General features: G+C 28.2%; 1 protein-coding gene across 1 annotated transcript in view; it reads right to left on the reverse strand.

The window, feature by feature from the left end:
- Positions 1–4016: 4016 nt before the first annotated feature.
- The window catches only part of LOC142331720 (protein PALS1-like), a 651443-nt gene continuing 639139 nt past the window's right edge, over positions 4017–16320 (reverse strand). Inside the window, exons 16-18 of the mRNA XM_075377757.1 lie at positions 12190–12503; positions 10999–11190; positions 4017–5275 (exon numbers count right to left, since the gene is read on the reverse strand). Coding sequence (XP_075233872.1) covers positions 11008–11190; positions 12190–12503 — 497 coding nt within the window. The 3' untranslated portion in view covers positions 4017–5275; positions 10999–11007. The remainder of the gene's footprint in view (positions 5276–10998; positions 11191–12189; positions 12504–16320) is intronic.

Raw genomic sequence — 16320 nt, forward strand, 5'->3', positions numbered from 1 at the left:
CACATTTTTAGTTTCTTGACAGTCGACAAAAACTTGCCTGCAGAACCTCAATTACAGATACAGATCATATATTTCATAATACACATTTGCTTAGATACCAATCAGCCACTGATAGCAAACAGAATGTCACTATTTAAATTTAAATATCATATCCACTTACTTAATAAAATTAGTGCTTTAAACATATGCTGTTTAAAGCAACTAAAAGCTGCTTTCAGCTTTCAAGTTCAACTTTTAAAAAATTTGCTGTTCATTAAAAGATAAAAAATAAAACTTAGTTAAATTTTAGTTAAGATGGTTGCGAAGAATGTCACAAAGAATATTCACTAAAAAAGTTACAAATTTTACTAACACGTTTTGGAAGATTTTTTTCTCAAATAAAATTCTTCCAAAACGTGTTAGTAAAACGTCAGATTCAAATCAAAGCATTGAATTTATTAACAAGAAAATATTTCTTAAATCAGATTTTGCAAATTGCTCTTCTGAATATATTTTTGTATCCTTCAGCTTGTAAATAGTTTGTAACTCTTACTCTCATTATCACTGATCAGTGCAACAAAGCATTCCACTAGTTAAACATCATTAACAGATTTACTTAGAAATTGTTAATTTAAAAAAAAAAAAATTATTTATTTTATACTGCCACATAATTACAATATTAATACTCCCACAAACCATTGTGTATAACAATGTATATAACAATAATGCACAGTTGTAAACCATTCTAATCTCCTGCAACTTTACCACCAATCTATAAAATTAAACAGTTAATTAATTATACAGTAAACTTTCTGAAAATGTTGTAAATTAAACGGCTATTAAAAATACTCTGTTAAATTATATAAGGTGTGATATGTTTGAACCAACAAGTATTATTGTACTCAAATAATATTTTATTATAATTGTATAAATTAAATTTCCACTTACCAACAATTTAAAAAGTGTAAATCGTACGTAGTACTTTTGGAGCTGTTACTCTACCATCAGGGATTTTCTAAAAGATGTTAATTTAAATTCAAATCAATAATTGTTTTTAAATTAAACTGTTATGTTCATAATAGTCGGCTGTCAAGAATAAAATTAATTCATACATCAATAAGACAGTAATGTCATGTTTGTAAGATGTTTGCATACTAATACTACTTACAACATGTTGTAAGTAGTATTTATATTTTAGTATTAAGTAATATTTTATTACTTTGGTTATTACAAATAAAATGTTTAAGTTTATTTATTATTGTTGTTATTATTATTATTATTATGTCTTTTATGATAATGAACATTATGTGACAGTTTTATTATAAAACTCTGTAAAGAACATACATGTGTGTAAACCTCTCTGTGTAAAAACCTCTGACTTTTCCCCGTTTCTTTTCTACCAAATAAACTGATGTTAAATTTAGAACATAATCTGTATAAAATTTAAATCAAGTCAATTAACTAATAAAAAAAATTAGAAATTATGAATGGGAAATAGTTATATTTTTCAATTTTGTAAAAAAATATTTCAAAAATTCTGTAGTACAGAAAACTTAATAGGATAAAATACTCAATTGCTTAGCATAACAATAATTACAGTAGATTAGGTGTTAAAAACGTCAGTTTTAAGGGATGGTTATTTAGGTTTGGTAAGATCTAGGTTAGGTTTGGTTAGGTAAAGGCAGACACTGGGTAATTGCCGGCCTTCGTGGTGCGAGTAGTAGCGTCTCAGCCTTTCAGGAGGTCCTGGGTTTGAATCCCAATCAGGCATGGCATTTTTCACACAAGCTACAAAACATTCATCTCATCCTCTGCGAAAAAAATTGCTTAACTGCGGACCCGGAGGTAAAAAAAAAAGAGTTGGGTAATTATTTAAAAGGTCCAAATTTTTTAGTTTACTGTATTTTTAAGTCTGAAATTTATAAAAATTGTATTGATATTTAAATTTCAGAAAATTGCTTCTACTGTGTGAGGTAGAGAAAAATTTCTTAAAAAGTAAATCACATTTTGGAAAAAATTATTTTCTCAAAACAAAATTAGGTGAACACTGCCGGAATGTAATAATAATCAGACACCCTCGAAATAGATCTGACTTAAATTACAGATCTTCACAATTGCAGAATTATTATAAAATAATAAACTTCTGTTATTAAAAAAAAAAAAAACTTATTGAATATCTGCTTTGAAAACTGCTGCTGATTTTGGGTTTTTATAAACTGAAAGTGTTTAATTTATTTCAGTTCCTAGAAAATTGTCATTTCATGTGCTTGTATTTGTCTAACTGCATTACTAGATTTGCTTTTCTCTTTACTTTTTGGTTATATAGCCTGATCCATAGTCTGCCTATATAAAATTAAATTTCAGTTCTACGCTTGTTTACATTACTTAATTTTTAATTTGAGTTTTTTTTATTTCACAACCAATTTTTAATTTTTTTACATCAATAAAGTTAAATTTCATAGCGGTAAATACATAAAATACCAGGAGATTAAAATACTTAAAAAATCAGTTTTAAAAATTAAGGGTAGCCTATTTAAAATTTCTATAATATTGGTTAAATAATCACTTCTTTCAAATTCATATTGATTCCAACTAAATAATGAATAATTAAACAAAGTATAATCATTAATTCATGAACACTAATAATTTTTTCCTTCTGAAGCATTTATTACATTAGGGTTATAAAAGTGTTCAAAGAAAAAAATCACTTATTAGTTATGATACTTAGGTGAAATTTTAATCTTTTTACACCAGAGATAAACTGTAAAAAAACTATTCCCAGTAAAGAATTAAGAGATAGAATTAATCATAACTAAAGAGAAAGCTGCATATATCTTATATCCAGCTTACATTCTTATCTATAGTGGAAAGCTAAATGTCAAAGTAATATTTAAAGCCACCAAGGCAAGGATTAAAATGCTCATAATAAAAAAAATAAATAAAAACGTAATCAATGTAATTTGCCTAACTTCCATGGAAATGTTGGCAAAATATTAACAACTCTTTTAGAAATCTTTTATTAATCATATTTTATTAATATTATACAATAATAAAAACTGAATGTAGCATGGAAGATTATTAATGACAATAATTAAACTTTCTCACTGTATTATAAAGTCTGTAACCTCTGACTAAATAAAAATTAGGTTTGACTTTGTAGGAGTTATCTGGTTCAAGTTTAGGTAAACCAAACAGGTCCAAGTGCAAAAAAATTAATTTTCCCAGAAAAAAACTTTTAAGCATTTAAACATCTCTTACTGTATGTTTTACATATGAAATTTATTCTTTATTTTAATTTTTTAATAATTCAACATAATGTACTTATAATATATTAAATTAACTGCCTTGTGAAGTCGTAAGTGCATGGCTTGTTATGTCTAGGTTACTTATTTAAAAAGGTATAACCATGTAAGAATTGAGAGATGAGTTCATGTAATGGTGATGGACACCAACCACAATACCAAATCACACAAGGATTGGCAGATAAATCCATAGTTCAGCAGACACTCGCCAAACTGCACAATAGCAGGGATGTAGTAAATCTATAGTTTTCAATATTATTAAACTAAATATAGGGTTGTTGAGTTGAAACCTGGATATATTTGGGGTAGATGGTATAAAAGACAACTGTAGGAATACTTCAAAGTCCGTTTTAAGCAATGGCCATCTAGCTCGCCATAATTCCTTTGGAAATCAAAGTATCTTTATCTAGGATAAGAATGACACCATTACTGATCAATGATTTGATTTGCATTATGATTTGAATTCCACCTTTATACAAACATATTTTACTAAAATGAACCAATAAATGAGTAATTATTATAAAATAAGGTATCAATAAATCACGAACTAGTATGGAATAGAGGCAACCTCTAATAAATTAGCTTTCTTAATGTGAACTTCTCAATTATTTTTTGTTTTTAACCTAACAAATATCAAATAAATAATAACCTCATGTCAATTTTTTTTTTTTTTCATTTAATTCAACATTTTATAAAAATAATTATTATTTTACAATATTTGTAAAACAACATTCCTAAATAAGAACAAATCACTCTTATTTTTAGCATTAAAATTTGACATTTAGTCAATATAATGACATAATTAATTTTTATTTACTATAATAATAACAATAATAATGATAATAAAATAATATAGTAATAATAATAATAATAATAATAATAATAATAAAAATAATAATAAAATAATGTTATAATTAATATTATTTGTTAAGTACTTATTTAAATTAACTGTGTTAAGTCATGAAGAGAACTTAATAATGGCAAAAAAAAGTGTTTTACTTCAATTGGCACTAGGTGGCTCCCATGACTATAACACTAACACAGATAATAATACAATTTTTTGTCAGTTTATATTACGACATTCATTTCTATTATTAATCACAATAATAAAAATAATTATAATTACAATAATATTTAATATATGCACCAAACTAACATAAGAATAGATATTAAACTTGTTTTAAAAATTATGACAAAGAATAAACAAGTAAAACATGACAAAAATTATTTATCTTTAAATTTTTTTTTGTTAACTATTTAAAATCAATATCGCACCTTTAAATATGATATTTAATACAAAAGAAGCTGTTTTAAATAGTTCTTATTCGTAGTCCAATCATTACCAAAAACACTTAAAAACTATATAAACATTTTCGAACTGACTTGTCTGATTAGGTAATAATAATATATATTCTTTAATATCATTACAGTAATATAATATTTACATATTTGTATAGCCTCATATCAATAATTAATTGAGAATAATTATTAATTAAAACAACTAAATAAAAATTAGTTGTTGAAATAAATAATATTCTTTTATTTTTCTTATTTATTTATCAATTATGAGCTTAGATATCATGTGCATCATGATGTTACTTCTTAGAAGTTTCTTTTTTTATATAATATTTATTATTAAATATTAATATTTACATACATATGTATATATTTATAAATATATATATTTATGTTTACGAATATTCACGCCTAACCCTCCGAACACTTTCATAACTGTCGTGATCCTCTTTATATATTTATTTTTATATTGTCACCAACACTACCTACCAGCACTTGAATACTTTTCTCATTTAAATGCAGTTAGTTAATTCTGTTGTTCTGTTACTTTCAACAGCATTTATTTTCAATCATGATGAACACATGCTTCACAAATTTTTGCAGCTGCTCTTCACATATAAGAATAAAAAGTTCAACTATCGCTAGCTGCCTGTCATGGCTATTGATTCATCATCAGACGAACAAGTTTGCCGTGTTATCTGTGCAAAAAAAGATTTTTTTTTAATCTTTACAGTAACAAACATTAGTTACAAAATATTATTAATAATACAGGATGTACAAAAAAATATTAGGGTTAAAAAAGTACTAATAACTTTGACTCGCAGTTAAGAATAATGAATGCAATGAAAGAATAACTTTCACAGTTTTGCCTATAACTGTTTGTGATCACCTTTCGTCATGTGGCACACATCCAACTGGTAGGGAAGTCCTTGCCATTCTTTAACTAGCATGTCTGGTGTAATTGAAGAGACAGCTGCTTCAATTCTGTGCTTCAAATCAGGTAGTTATAGATAGCAGAGGCATGTGAATAAGATCTTTTATAAAAATCCAAAAAAATCATATGAAATCCCTGAAGGTGGGTCCTTGCCTCCAAGGTCACTTGACCTTGGAGGCAACTGCAAACTACCTCTGTCATCAGATCCATGCCAACCAATTCAGTAGTTGGGAAAATCATCATTCAATCAATCATGTATGGAGTTATGCCGGTGAGGAGGCAAACCATCTCTAAAGATAAAATTCTCAGGTTAAGGAAACAGCCATGTAAGCAGCATATCCAAATAATCTGCTCCTGTTATGTCTGCTTCAATGAAAAAAAATGGCTCATAAACTTGCCATCAAAGGAAGTCCTTCTCACACTGTAAGAGTTCATGGAATTTTGTGACCCCAGGTATGGACTTTATGTGTTAAACTTTCCACTAAGATGAATTATTGACTCATCACTAAAAATACAACACAATCAAGAAAGTCATCATTTTCTTGCTACAATATTTCAATCAAAAAATCAGCACATACAGCATAGTCAGTAGGTTCAAAGACTGTAACAATTGTAAATAATATGGATAGTCATCAGTGGGAGGAAAGGTAAATTTTTGAAGAAAATTAGTAGTTTTAGGTAAGTACATGGGATTGTAGATTAGGGTAAGTATAACTTGTTTGTGTGTGTGACTGGACAAAATTTTTGCTAACTGGACAAAATGGTGGCCGCCGTTCAAATGTGGTGAAGATAGGTTTTTCACTTTTGTAGGCCAAGGTAAACTTCCTACGTGAAAAAGTTTTGAATAAAATTGTGGGCATTTGCAGTCCAAAATTTACGAAGATAGAACAATTTTTTTCACTCAGCCGATTCAGCTTTATTTACACGCAGCTGCCTCGAACTGCTTCCCCCTCCATGACTACCGCGCAAGCACACTCTATTTTTTGCTCATTTTTTTGAAGAAGTTTAAACAAGTTTTACATTAATGTTTAGTCTAAAACTTTTCACCATTTGAAAGTACAAGTCTTGAAGAATAGATTGCACTTAAAATGAACACGAAAACGTTCTTAAAAGCCAAAATAATTACATTTGCTTAAAGAGTCTTTTTATAAAGAAATTACTATATCTCAGCAATGAATAAACCAATTTTCTTGTGTAATCACTCATTAAATTTGAACGCCAAGAAATAAATTTTAAAATAATAAAAGTAGTAAAAAATTTATTTTTCCAATAAATATTGACTTTTCAAAAAACGGCCATTTGTAACTGTTTTTCAGCTTTTTTGCAGTAACTAATTAACAAAATTTAATGTTTAATTTAAGGGCTTAAATTATAGGCTTAAATTTTTGTAGGCAAAATTTTTCAATTTTGCCTACAAAATTGAAAAACCGATTTTCATCACTTTTGAATGACAGCCATTTGTCTAGTTGGCAAAAATTTTGTTCAGTCACATATAAACACGTTATACTTACTGTAATCTACAACCCCATATGCTTCCCTAAACTCTACAATTTTTTTAGTAAAAAAATCCCTATTGCACATGAACTGTAAGGTGATATTAAACAGGCAAATGAAAGACAAAAATCTACTTATGTTGGTTCCTCTGTCTCTACAGGTCCCTACAGGTACTGCTGGTAATGTTGACTGCCATGGTCCAGGCATAGTTTGGGCTGATGAACACATTCAGTGCCACTTGCTGTAACTTGTCCTGTTGGATATTGGTGATTGTGTTGCATATATTTTGTTGTAGTGCGTCAAGAGTTAATGGACTGTTCTGGTAAACCTTGCCCTTCAAGTTGTCCTACAAGTAAAGCACACCTGGATAGGTCTGGCAACTGTGGAGGCCATACTCTAGATCCTTTGAAACATCCTGTCAGGTGTGAAAACTAAGTTCACTGCTATCAAGGAAACGTGTGATGTGTGTACTGTTGCGCCATCCTGCTGGTAATACATGACACGTTGTTCATCTGGTGACAGTTGCACTACAAAGAGCTGGAAGTAATGTAACATGCTAAGTGTACTGTATCTGGAGAAAATGGGTCCAATGATTCTCATCCCTAACACAGAGCACCACTGTCCAATCTTACATCACGCAGTGATTGCTCAAATATTTGTCATGGGTTTTTGACAGACCAATATTGCATATTTTCTTAATTAATGTAGCCACTGAGGTGGAAACACCTCAGTCTTAGGTCCTATGTCTATCATGAAGTAGAAATTTTGATCAAGTAACAGTGGTTGGTGCAATACTGTTCATGTTTATTATGGTCTATAAGCTTTAAACTCTTGCAAAGCCATGATAGCTTCAAGCTCAGGTTCTTTAGGATGTGCTGGCATGTTGTTTGCTGGCAAATATTTTCCTTCTGTGCCTTGGTTCTTTTCACAGATCCAGTTCGATTAAACTTCTTTATGAGGTCATGTATGGATGACTCTGCTGGGGAATCACTGTTAAACTCTGAAAGGAATATTTTTTACACTCTTTTGATCAATCTGCCCTGTGCATAATATTCTTTGATGATGAATATTCTGGCATCCTTTGTCAGTGACATTCGTGTGTTTGTGCAGTGATGGTTGGCTTTATCTCAATTGCATTTTCTTCACAACTACAAGTCATGTTCCTCCTTCGTGAGCTTTTCCCCTCTCGCCGTTCACGATCAATATGCATCATAGTTCATTGCGTGGCATTTGAAATGTTATTGTTTGTTGCTATGTCAAATACACTATCATTTTTCAGTTTCTCCTCTCCCATATCCAGTTCAGTTTATTTTGGTTCACTCTGTAGAAGCCGTAGCATTTTCTTTTTGCTGAAACAGCTTTAAATCTTCCATACAATTTAATAATTTATAATAATATATATCTGAAATATGATTTTCATAAGATTTATCTCTTAGTATAGTACTTATGTTTTATGTTTTTCTTAACCGATCAACTTTTACATTCATGTTAAAATGTAGGTTATGTTTTTTGTTTACATATTTATTTTGATTTGTATACTCTGGTATCATGTAACTATTGCTTCTTTAGAATTTGAAATTATTAGATTCTTTTTTTTTTGGTGAAAAACACTTTGGCGTTCATCATCACCTGGATTAAAATATTATAAAATAAAAGAAATGAACTAGCTTAAGAAATTAAATAAAAACTTAAATCACAGCTAAAATTCCTCTTAAAAATGATTTAAAACTAATATCACAGCAGTGTAATTTTAATTAAAACGAAGTGTAAAGATAAAATAAACTGAAGTAACAAAAAATTTAACTAGAAATAAAATAGAAATAAAAGTCCAACAGGGCTGTAAAGGGTTTCTTCTCAGATAATGGAAAGATAAAAACTATAACTAATATAAAAACTAAAACTTACAACTAATAACACACATAAAATATCACTAAAAGCTTAAAACTAATATCACAGTGGGAAACTTAACAAGATAAAATTTAAAACTTAATAAAAAAATAAATAAATAAAATGTAAATAAAACATCAATAAAGTCCAAGAGGGGTGTAAAAGGTCCCTTCTCAGATACCGAATAAAAAAAATCAAAATAATTAAACGAAGAGAAAAACAAACACATTAAAATTATTCTTCAACACTAGAACAAAAAAATATATTACAAATTTAAAATTTGTGTAAAATATTAACGCTTTGTAAAAATAGCAACACCTGGTCTAAAACTTTCATATTATTGCCCAGAAGTTGATGAATGTTTTTCTATAATTTAAATTTATCATGTAATGCCGCATAACATATACAATCCACAAGTATGTGGATTGCAAATACAGGATGCAACTGTCGCACAGTCAAGCGGCAATTATATCTTACGCATATTGGTGCGGGTCCTGTTGACATGAGATACTCGTGTATGTTTCTAGTATGTTCTAACCGCAATCAACAGAGGACTACTTCCTCACGATGAGTTTTTCTGTATGAAGAGTCCCAGGCAACACAGAATCTTTAATTTGTTGGAGTTTGTTATCAACGGTAACTATCCAGTCACCTTGCCACTTTGCTCAAAGAGACTGTTTTATACAATTAATAAAGTCAGAAGCAGCAGTTGATCACATGCATCTTTAGCAGCGGAATCTGCATGTTCATTACCTGGAATTCCCATGTGGCTAGGAATCCAACAGAAACTTACTTGTGTGTTGCAATGGTTCAACTCAGCGATTGCATTATAGATTTCACTGACCAAAGGAAGTCTAGAGTAAAATCTTCTAAAGCCTGGAGTGCACTTCACAAGTTGCTACAAATAAGGATATTTTGGTACTTAGGGCTAATGTTATTCACAGCATAAAGTTCATCAATAAACACACTTATAATACCAGGGAGACCAAACATATAAGTTCTATCATTGGTAACAGATGCGCAACCAACTCTTGCTACATCCAAATGCTTGCTCCATCTCTGTCGCAGGTTGATCTGGTTTGCAATAACACTGGGACTGGCCCATCAAAAAAATAATAATAATTTGCTGAATGTTCTGTACTTCATCTCCTAAAAATTCATATCATCTGTGAATTTTATATGATCTATTTTTCTTCTATGGTACATTACTGTATTTTTAAATTGAGAATTATGACTACTGAATTTACCAGTAGGGGTGGACAGGTGAAATTTATCTTTAACCATGCCCCTCTTCAGACTTTTGCTTAAATTGTTTAAAATGTGCTATAAAGTTTGATGAACCTGTTTGGGCAGTTTTGACAGATCATTGTTTGGCCCCAGTTTTTCCTGGCATTTTGTAAATAGAAAAACCTGAGAAATTAAAATAACCATCAGCCTTTGTAATAATGCAATGGAACTTGTACTGTACATACTTGAATTGTACACACTGTACATCCTGTTACAAACCTTTTGTTCACCCTTCAGACCTGACCTGAACAAGCCTAAGATATAATGTCACAATCTTTACAAATAAATCGTAAATGTATATTTTGTAAATGAAGAAATGGAATTTTCCTTGCATTGAGATTGTTTAGTTGTTATTTAACTTTTTTGAATTGCTGTATTTAAAAAAATGAAAATTCTTGTAATAACCAAGTTTATGATGCATCAATAACTCACTAAAAGCAAGTTAATTTATCATTTATCAATAGTTAATTAATATAAATAAGTTTATATATATATATATATATATATATTATTGATCATATTATATATATATATTTTTTTAAATATTAGTGTAGATGGAGAACCCTTTCTCTACTCCTCTTTCAGGGTAAAAAAAACTTCCAAAGATATTAAAATATAAATCAGACTGGCTTGCGCTACTTCATGTCAGTCCAGAAATAAAAATAAGTAAAAAAATACATCATCTCTAAAGAATTTTTTAATTTAAGAGATAGGATATATATAATGCAATTGCATTTAAGCATAGAAGGTACCATACTTTCAATAAATATCATATAAAAACTAATTGATAATCTACAATAATTCATTAAAATTATTTACCAATATTCCTCATACAGCCTTAACCCATGATGCTGGAACCCATTGTGGCTCTCTTTCCAGACCATTAATTTCATTTAACAGCTGGTGATATGCTCTTTCTGTATCATTATTTATTATAATCATGTCAAAGAAATGTCCATATTTATCTTCCATTTCTCTAGCTTTCTCTATTATATCTTTTAATTCTTCTTCCTGTACAAACAAAATCAATTAAAATTAGACTAAGAATATGTTATAATATTTCTTATTTCTAACAATCAAATATAATAGTAAAAATATTTGTGATGTAATCTATATGAGTGTTATTTTACAAATAATTAAAAAGTTCAGAATATTCTATATTAGTTCTTATTAAAAATAATTATTCTGTTAATCACAAAATTTTAAGAGCTTAAAGTGTCATACATTTTCAAGTGTTGGTAATATAACTGAGTTTCTGAAAAATAGGGGTAGGAGATTAAAAGTTCATTAATTAATTATTGTAATTTGGTTGAAAGAAAATATTCCAGCTGTAGATCCAACAAGGAATGATAGTTATATACAGTGAAGAAGATGACCATGTACATATTAGGGGTTTCATTTTTATACCCAAAATATCAGATATAAGAAACTAAATTTTCAATAAAGATCAATTTTGTAAAAAAGGTCAACGTATGCTAAATATATACTCAATTTATTTGTAAATTTCAAAAATAACATTTAGTGTATTCAGACATTGTTAGTAGAGTACAAGAACTTCAGTTTGGTTTTTTTTTTTAGTAAAAATACAATAGTTCAGTCATAATCTTTTGTAGTACATACCACAGTATCTTTCATAAATTAAATACAAAAGAAAATGAAATATATATATTTTTTTAAATCTGCTTAATGTATCTTACATTACTATCAAAAACATAAGATACAAAAGATTCTTGACTTCTAACAGTCCAAAAGAATTTTAATTCACATTGTATATTACACAGACCTGAACAATCAGGTCATATTACTTTTCAGTACATACACTAACTACCAGTAAATGTATTTAAGTTTTTCAATAAAAAATAGATTGAACTAGAGTAAGTTTATTTTACAATAGATTCATAAACAAAAAGTCATATGTCTTTAAGTTTCCCATTAAAAAATTCTTAAAAAATACTAAAAAAAATTCAACTCCCAATTAGATTTATTATCAGGTCAAAAATGTAAGCTTACCTTAAATGCTTCTCCGTTTCTAATCTTCTTTTGTCTCAGTTTTTCTAATGAAGGTGGTGCAACAAATACAACATAAGGTTTTAAATCTGAACTTCGTAAGATTTTTAGCGATTGAGGATGAAGATTTAAAACACAAATTTTGCCAGCATTTACAACTGATCGAATTGCATCTAATGATGTACCATAGTATGCTCTTTCATATTCACCATGTTCTACAAATTTTCTGGATAATATATCAGCTTCAAATTGTGCTCTAGTTATAAAATGATAATCTTGACCATCCACTTCTCCATCTTTCCTAGCTCGACTTGTATCTGTAAAATAAATTACACTCTAAGATAATTTGGATTACAGTAAATAATGCGGATTGCTTTATATTTTCTGAATTTTTAGAGAGAAATACTTTGTTGAAAACAGTTGTGGAGAGAGCAGTGAAAGGACATAGAGAGAAAGTTAAAATTAAATGGTCACCTGGAAGATGAAACAACTACAAAAATGAAGAGAGGTAGATTATAAAGGTTCAAGAAAACAACAGTAGCATCAAAAATCAGCAATGATGTTGATGAATTTTTTTAATATTTAAAACAGAAAAACATATTTTATAGGTAGATAATAAGAATTCATGGGACTTACTCAAAATAAAGTATGATTTTATTTAGTGTTTTGAAATTTTTGTTTTTTGTTTTTTTTACTTCCTTGTGTGAAGTAAAGGAAGTATTGTGATCGCAAAAAATTTTGGTTTTCAGATTTCAACAGAAATATCTATTTTAACCATCCCAGAATCCATTTTGACTAGTTTTGGCATGATGTCTGTACTTATGTAGTACGTATGTATCTCCCATAACTCAAAAACGATTAGCCTTAGGATGTTGGATTTAGGACTGGTGCAACATCTAGATGTGCACACCCATTTTTGATAGCAGTCGATTGAACCAAAAGTGTCCAAAAAAGCCCAAAATCCCAAAAAAATTTGGATTTTTGACTTTTTCTTAACTGCAGTAATAAGCCCTAATTGAGAGCTATTCAACAACATATCATCATAAGTGGTATTTATTTTCATTGGTTCCCGAGTTATAGCTAACAAAATTTTAATTAATGAAATATTTGGGTCTTACAAGGGAAAGCACATTGGTTCAAATCAGACTTCATCTCCTTTTTTTTAACTTTTTTGTTTATTTAAATATATTGATCTATTAATAAACTATTAAACCATGATTGTAAGAAATTTTTTACAATAAATAATAATAATTTAAAAAAATCAGAGTTATTAGTGAAATAAAATTTTTTTGTACTTTTAAAAATGTGTATATGTAATTTAATAGGCATTATTACATATGTGTATATGTAATAGACTTGGTGAAACATTTCATTATTTAATATTAATTGAAAACTATAATTTAGAATTGTATTATTTTTGGATTTTCTAGTTTAATTTCTGTTTAATTTTATCTACGTTAAAGTTAACTACAGAGTGACTGAAAAATAGACCCTCACAAGAACAACATATACCACTGAGGCTCTACATGCCCGATGTTTAATAAATTTCAAAAAATTCTTATCTTTTAGTTTGTTACTCCTCTATATCGTCGGATCATATTCTTCCTAAGTTGGAATTGATCATCATTTCAGTTATTTGTTTTTTGTTGCCAGTCATTTATTTGCTCTTTGGTTTGATATAATTCTTCTGATCTTTTGACCTTAATTTATGTACACTTTCTCTAGTTTTCAAATCTTTTCTCTCTTTATACTCATCATCCTTTCTTAATCTTTTTATTCTTTCCTTGGTCTTAATGTTTTCTTCCTCTTTATATTTATCATCTTCTTTTAATGTTTTTATTCTTTCTTTGTTTGCAACATTTCCTTCCTGTTTATTTTCTTTTGGTTTGTAACATTTTCTTCCTTTTTATTCTTTCTTTGGTTTTAACATTTTCCCTCTTTATATTTATCATCTCTTAATTTTTTTATTCTTCCCTTGTTCTTAATATTTTCTTCCTCTTCAATTCATCTTCTTGTCGTTTTTTTTAAATATATTTCTTCGTATTATCTTTCTTTTTCCTGTATGATTTTTATTATTCAACAAATAATCCAATAATAAAAACTGAATATTTTACTCCGTATGGTCAAAATTAACATTTATAACCAGTAGACAGGAGTTCACTAAATGGAATAGTTTAATTATTATTAACTTTTACTTACACGACATATCAGAAATCTGAAACTTTTGTTAATCAGCACTCATGAAGATTTGAATAATACTGATCTAGTAATACGATTAATAAAGGGACTTTTACTCTATCCTAATACTTTATGTAAGATTGTTGGATTAATAATTGCATAAATATTTAATGTTAATAAAAATTAATATTTTAGCAATTGTATAAAACTTTATTTGTTTTATAAATATAATTTAACCAAACTTAACCTACGCTCGCTTCGCTCGCTAACCTTGACTAATTAACAGGAGTGTTTTGATTATTTAAATAATAAATAATTGCAATAATTACTGAATTTATTAAATAAATACTCAAAAAATTACGGTATTAATTAGTCAAGGTTAGCGAGCGTAGGTTAAGTTTGGTTAAATTATATTTATAAAATAAATAAATATAAATAACCATTTATTAAAATTAATAAAGAGACTGTTCATTTTCCACTGAAATCCGATTGACTAATTTGTTTTTAAATAAAGCTGTAGCTGTGGTGGCGTTAATACGTAAGTGCCTAAATTTTCATCCATGTTACTTCTAATTTTCACTTAAGATCATTTTAAAAAAGTACCTCCTGTACTTTTTTTTAATTTAATAATTTTGAAGTTTCATAACCATGTGATAGCTTAATTAATCAATTAATAAAAAATTAAAGCACTGTAAAAAAAAGCAACGCTGCCTACCGGATTTAATTGTGAACCTTAACCATCGCAACCACCTTAACCTCAACAACACATAAATAAATAAATTAATTAAAAAAACATTTTCTATTGGATCAAATTGTGAATCTAAATCATTCTCGAATCAACTTAATCACACACACAAAATTTCATCAAAATCAGTCCAGCCGTTTAGGAGAAGTTCAGTGACATACACATGCACAGAAGAAATATATATATAAAGATATATATAAATATTTTTAGATATTTTTCGAGAAAAAATATATTCAAAAACCTTCTCAGTTATGCCAAGAGACACATGGGTAAAAATTTATTTGCTAAAGATCAGGTAGTTTTTTTTTTGTTTATCCTGAACAAGCAAAATCCCTCTTCCTCTTGTATAGATAGATTACATTATTTAATGTAAATTTAATTCTATTATTATGTAATATTATTCATTCAGTAATTTCAAATCATTCAGTTCAAACCCTGTACACAGTTCATTAATTCAATTTATTAAAGTTTTTGCTTCAACTGGCAAACCTCCACTACTACATATACATATACTTTTTTTCAAGATGAATTATATTTAAAAACCTTCTCAGTTAAACAAAAAAACACGGGTAAAAATTTAGTAGGGATAGAACAGGTAGATTTTTGTTCATCCTGAAAAAAAACCCTCTACCTCTTTATATAATAATATAGATTAAAAATGAGAGAAAAATTAAGTATTAAGTTTACTGAAATTTTCCTAACCTCAACTTAAATGTAATTTTAAATAAATTTATCACTATATTTAGAAGCTCTTTTTAGAAGGTTTTTAATTGTTAATGTGGTATTTAGTATAGGTATGTGGGAAAAAACAAACTAATAAAGGGCTGTCAGTGTGTGAATGTCATGAAAAATTTTTATTGTGGCTAGTATGGGGTAAATAGTTCTAATTGATCATGATTTAAGGTCAATCAGCTTTACTGACTGTAGAAGATGTCTGTTTTCTTTGGTATCATTCTTGCTGTACTGCCTCTTCAATCTTTCAAACAGTATAAAAATTAAATTATTATTCATTTCATTATATTCACTATTAATCAATGACCGCGATTGTATGCAATAATGCTAAAATAGTTTTCAAAATTACTAATTTTTCCCACCTACTTTTAATTAATTAATTAATTTGTTACTTTCAACTGTTTTTTATGGTTGTGATGCACATAAAGTACCCAAGATACCTCATTTGCACAACCACTAATTGTGGTAAACAGAGTGAA

Source organism: Lycorma delicatula, chromosome 10 (genome assembly GCF_047948215.1).
Source record: "Lycorma delicatula isolate Av1 chromosome 10, ASM4794821v1, whole genome shotgun sequence".
In the NCBI taxonomy this organism is placed as follows: domain Eukaryota; kingdom Metazoa; phylum Arthropoda; class Insecta; order Hemiptera; family Fulgoridae; genus Lycorma; species Lycorma delicatula.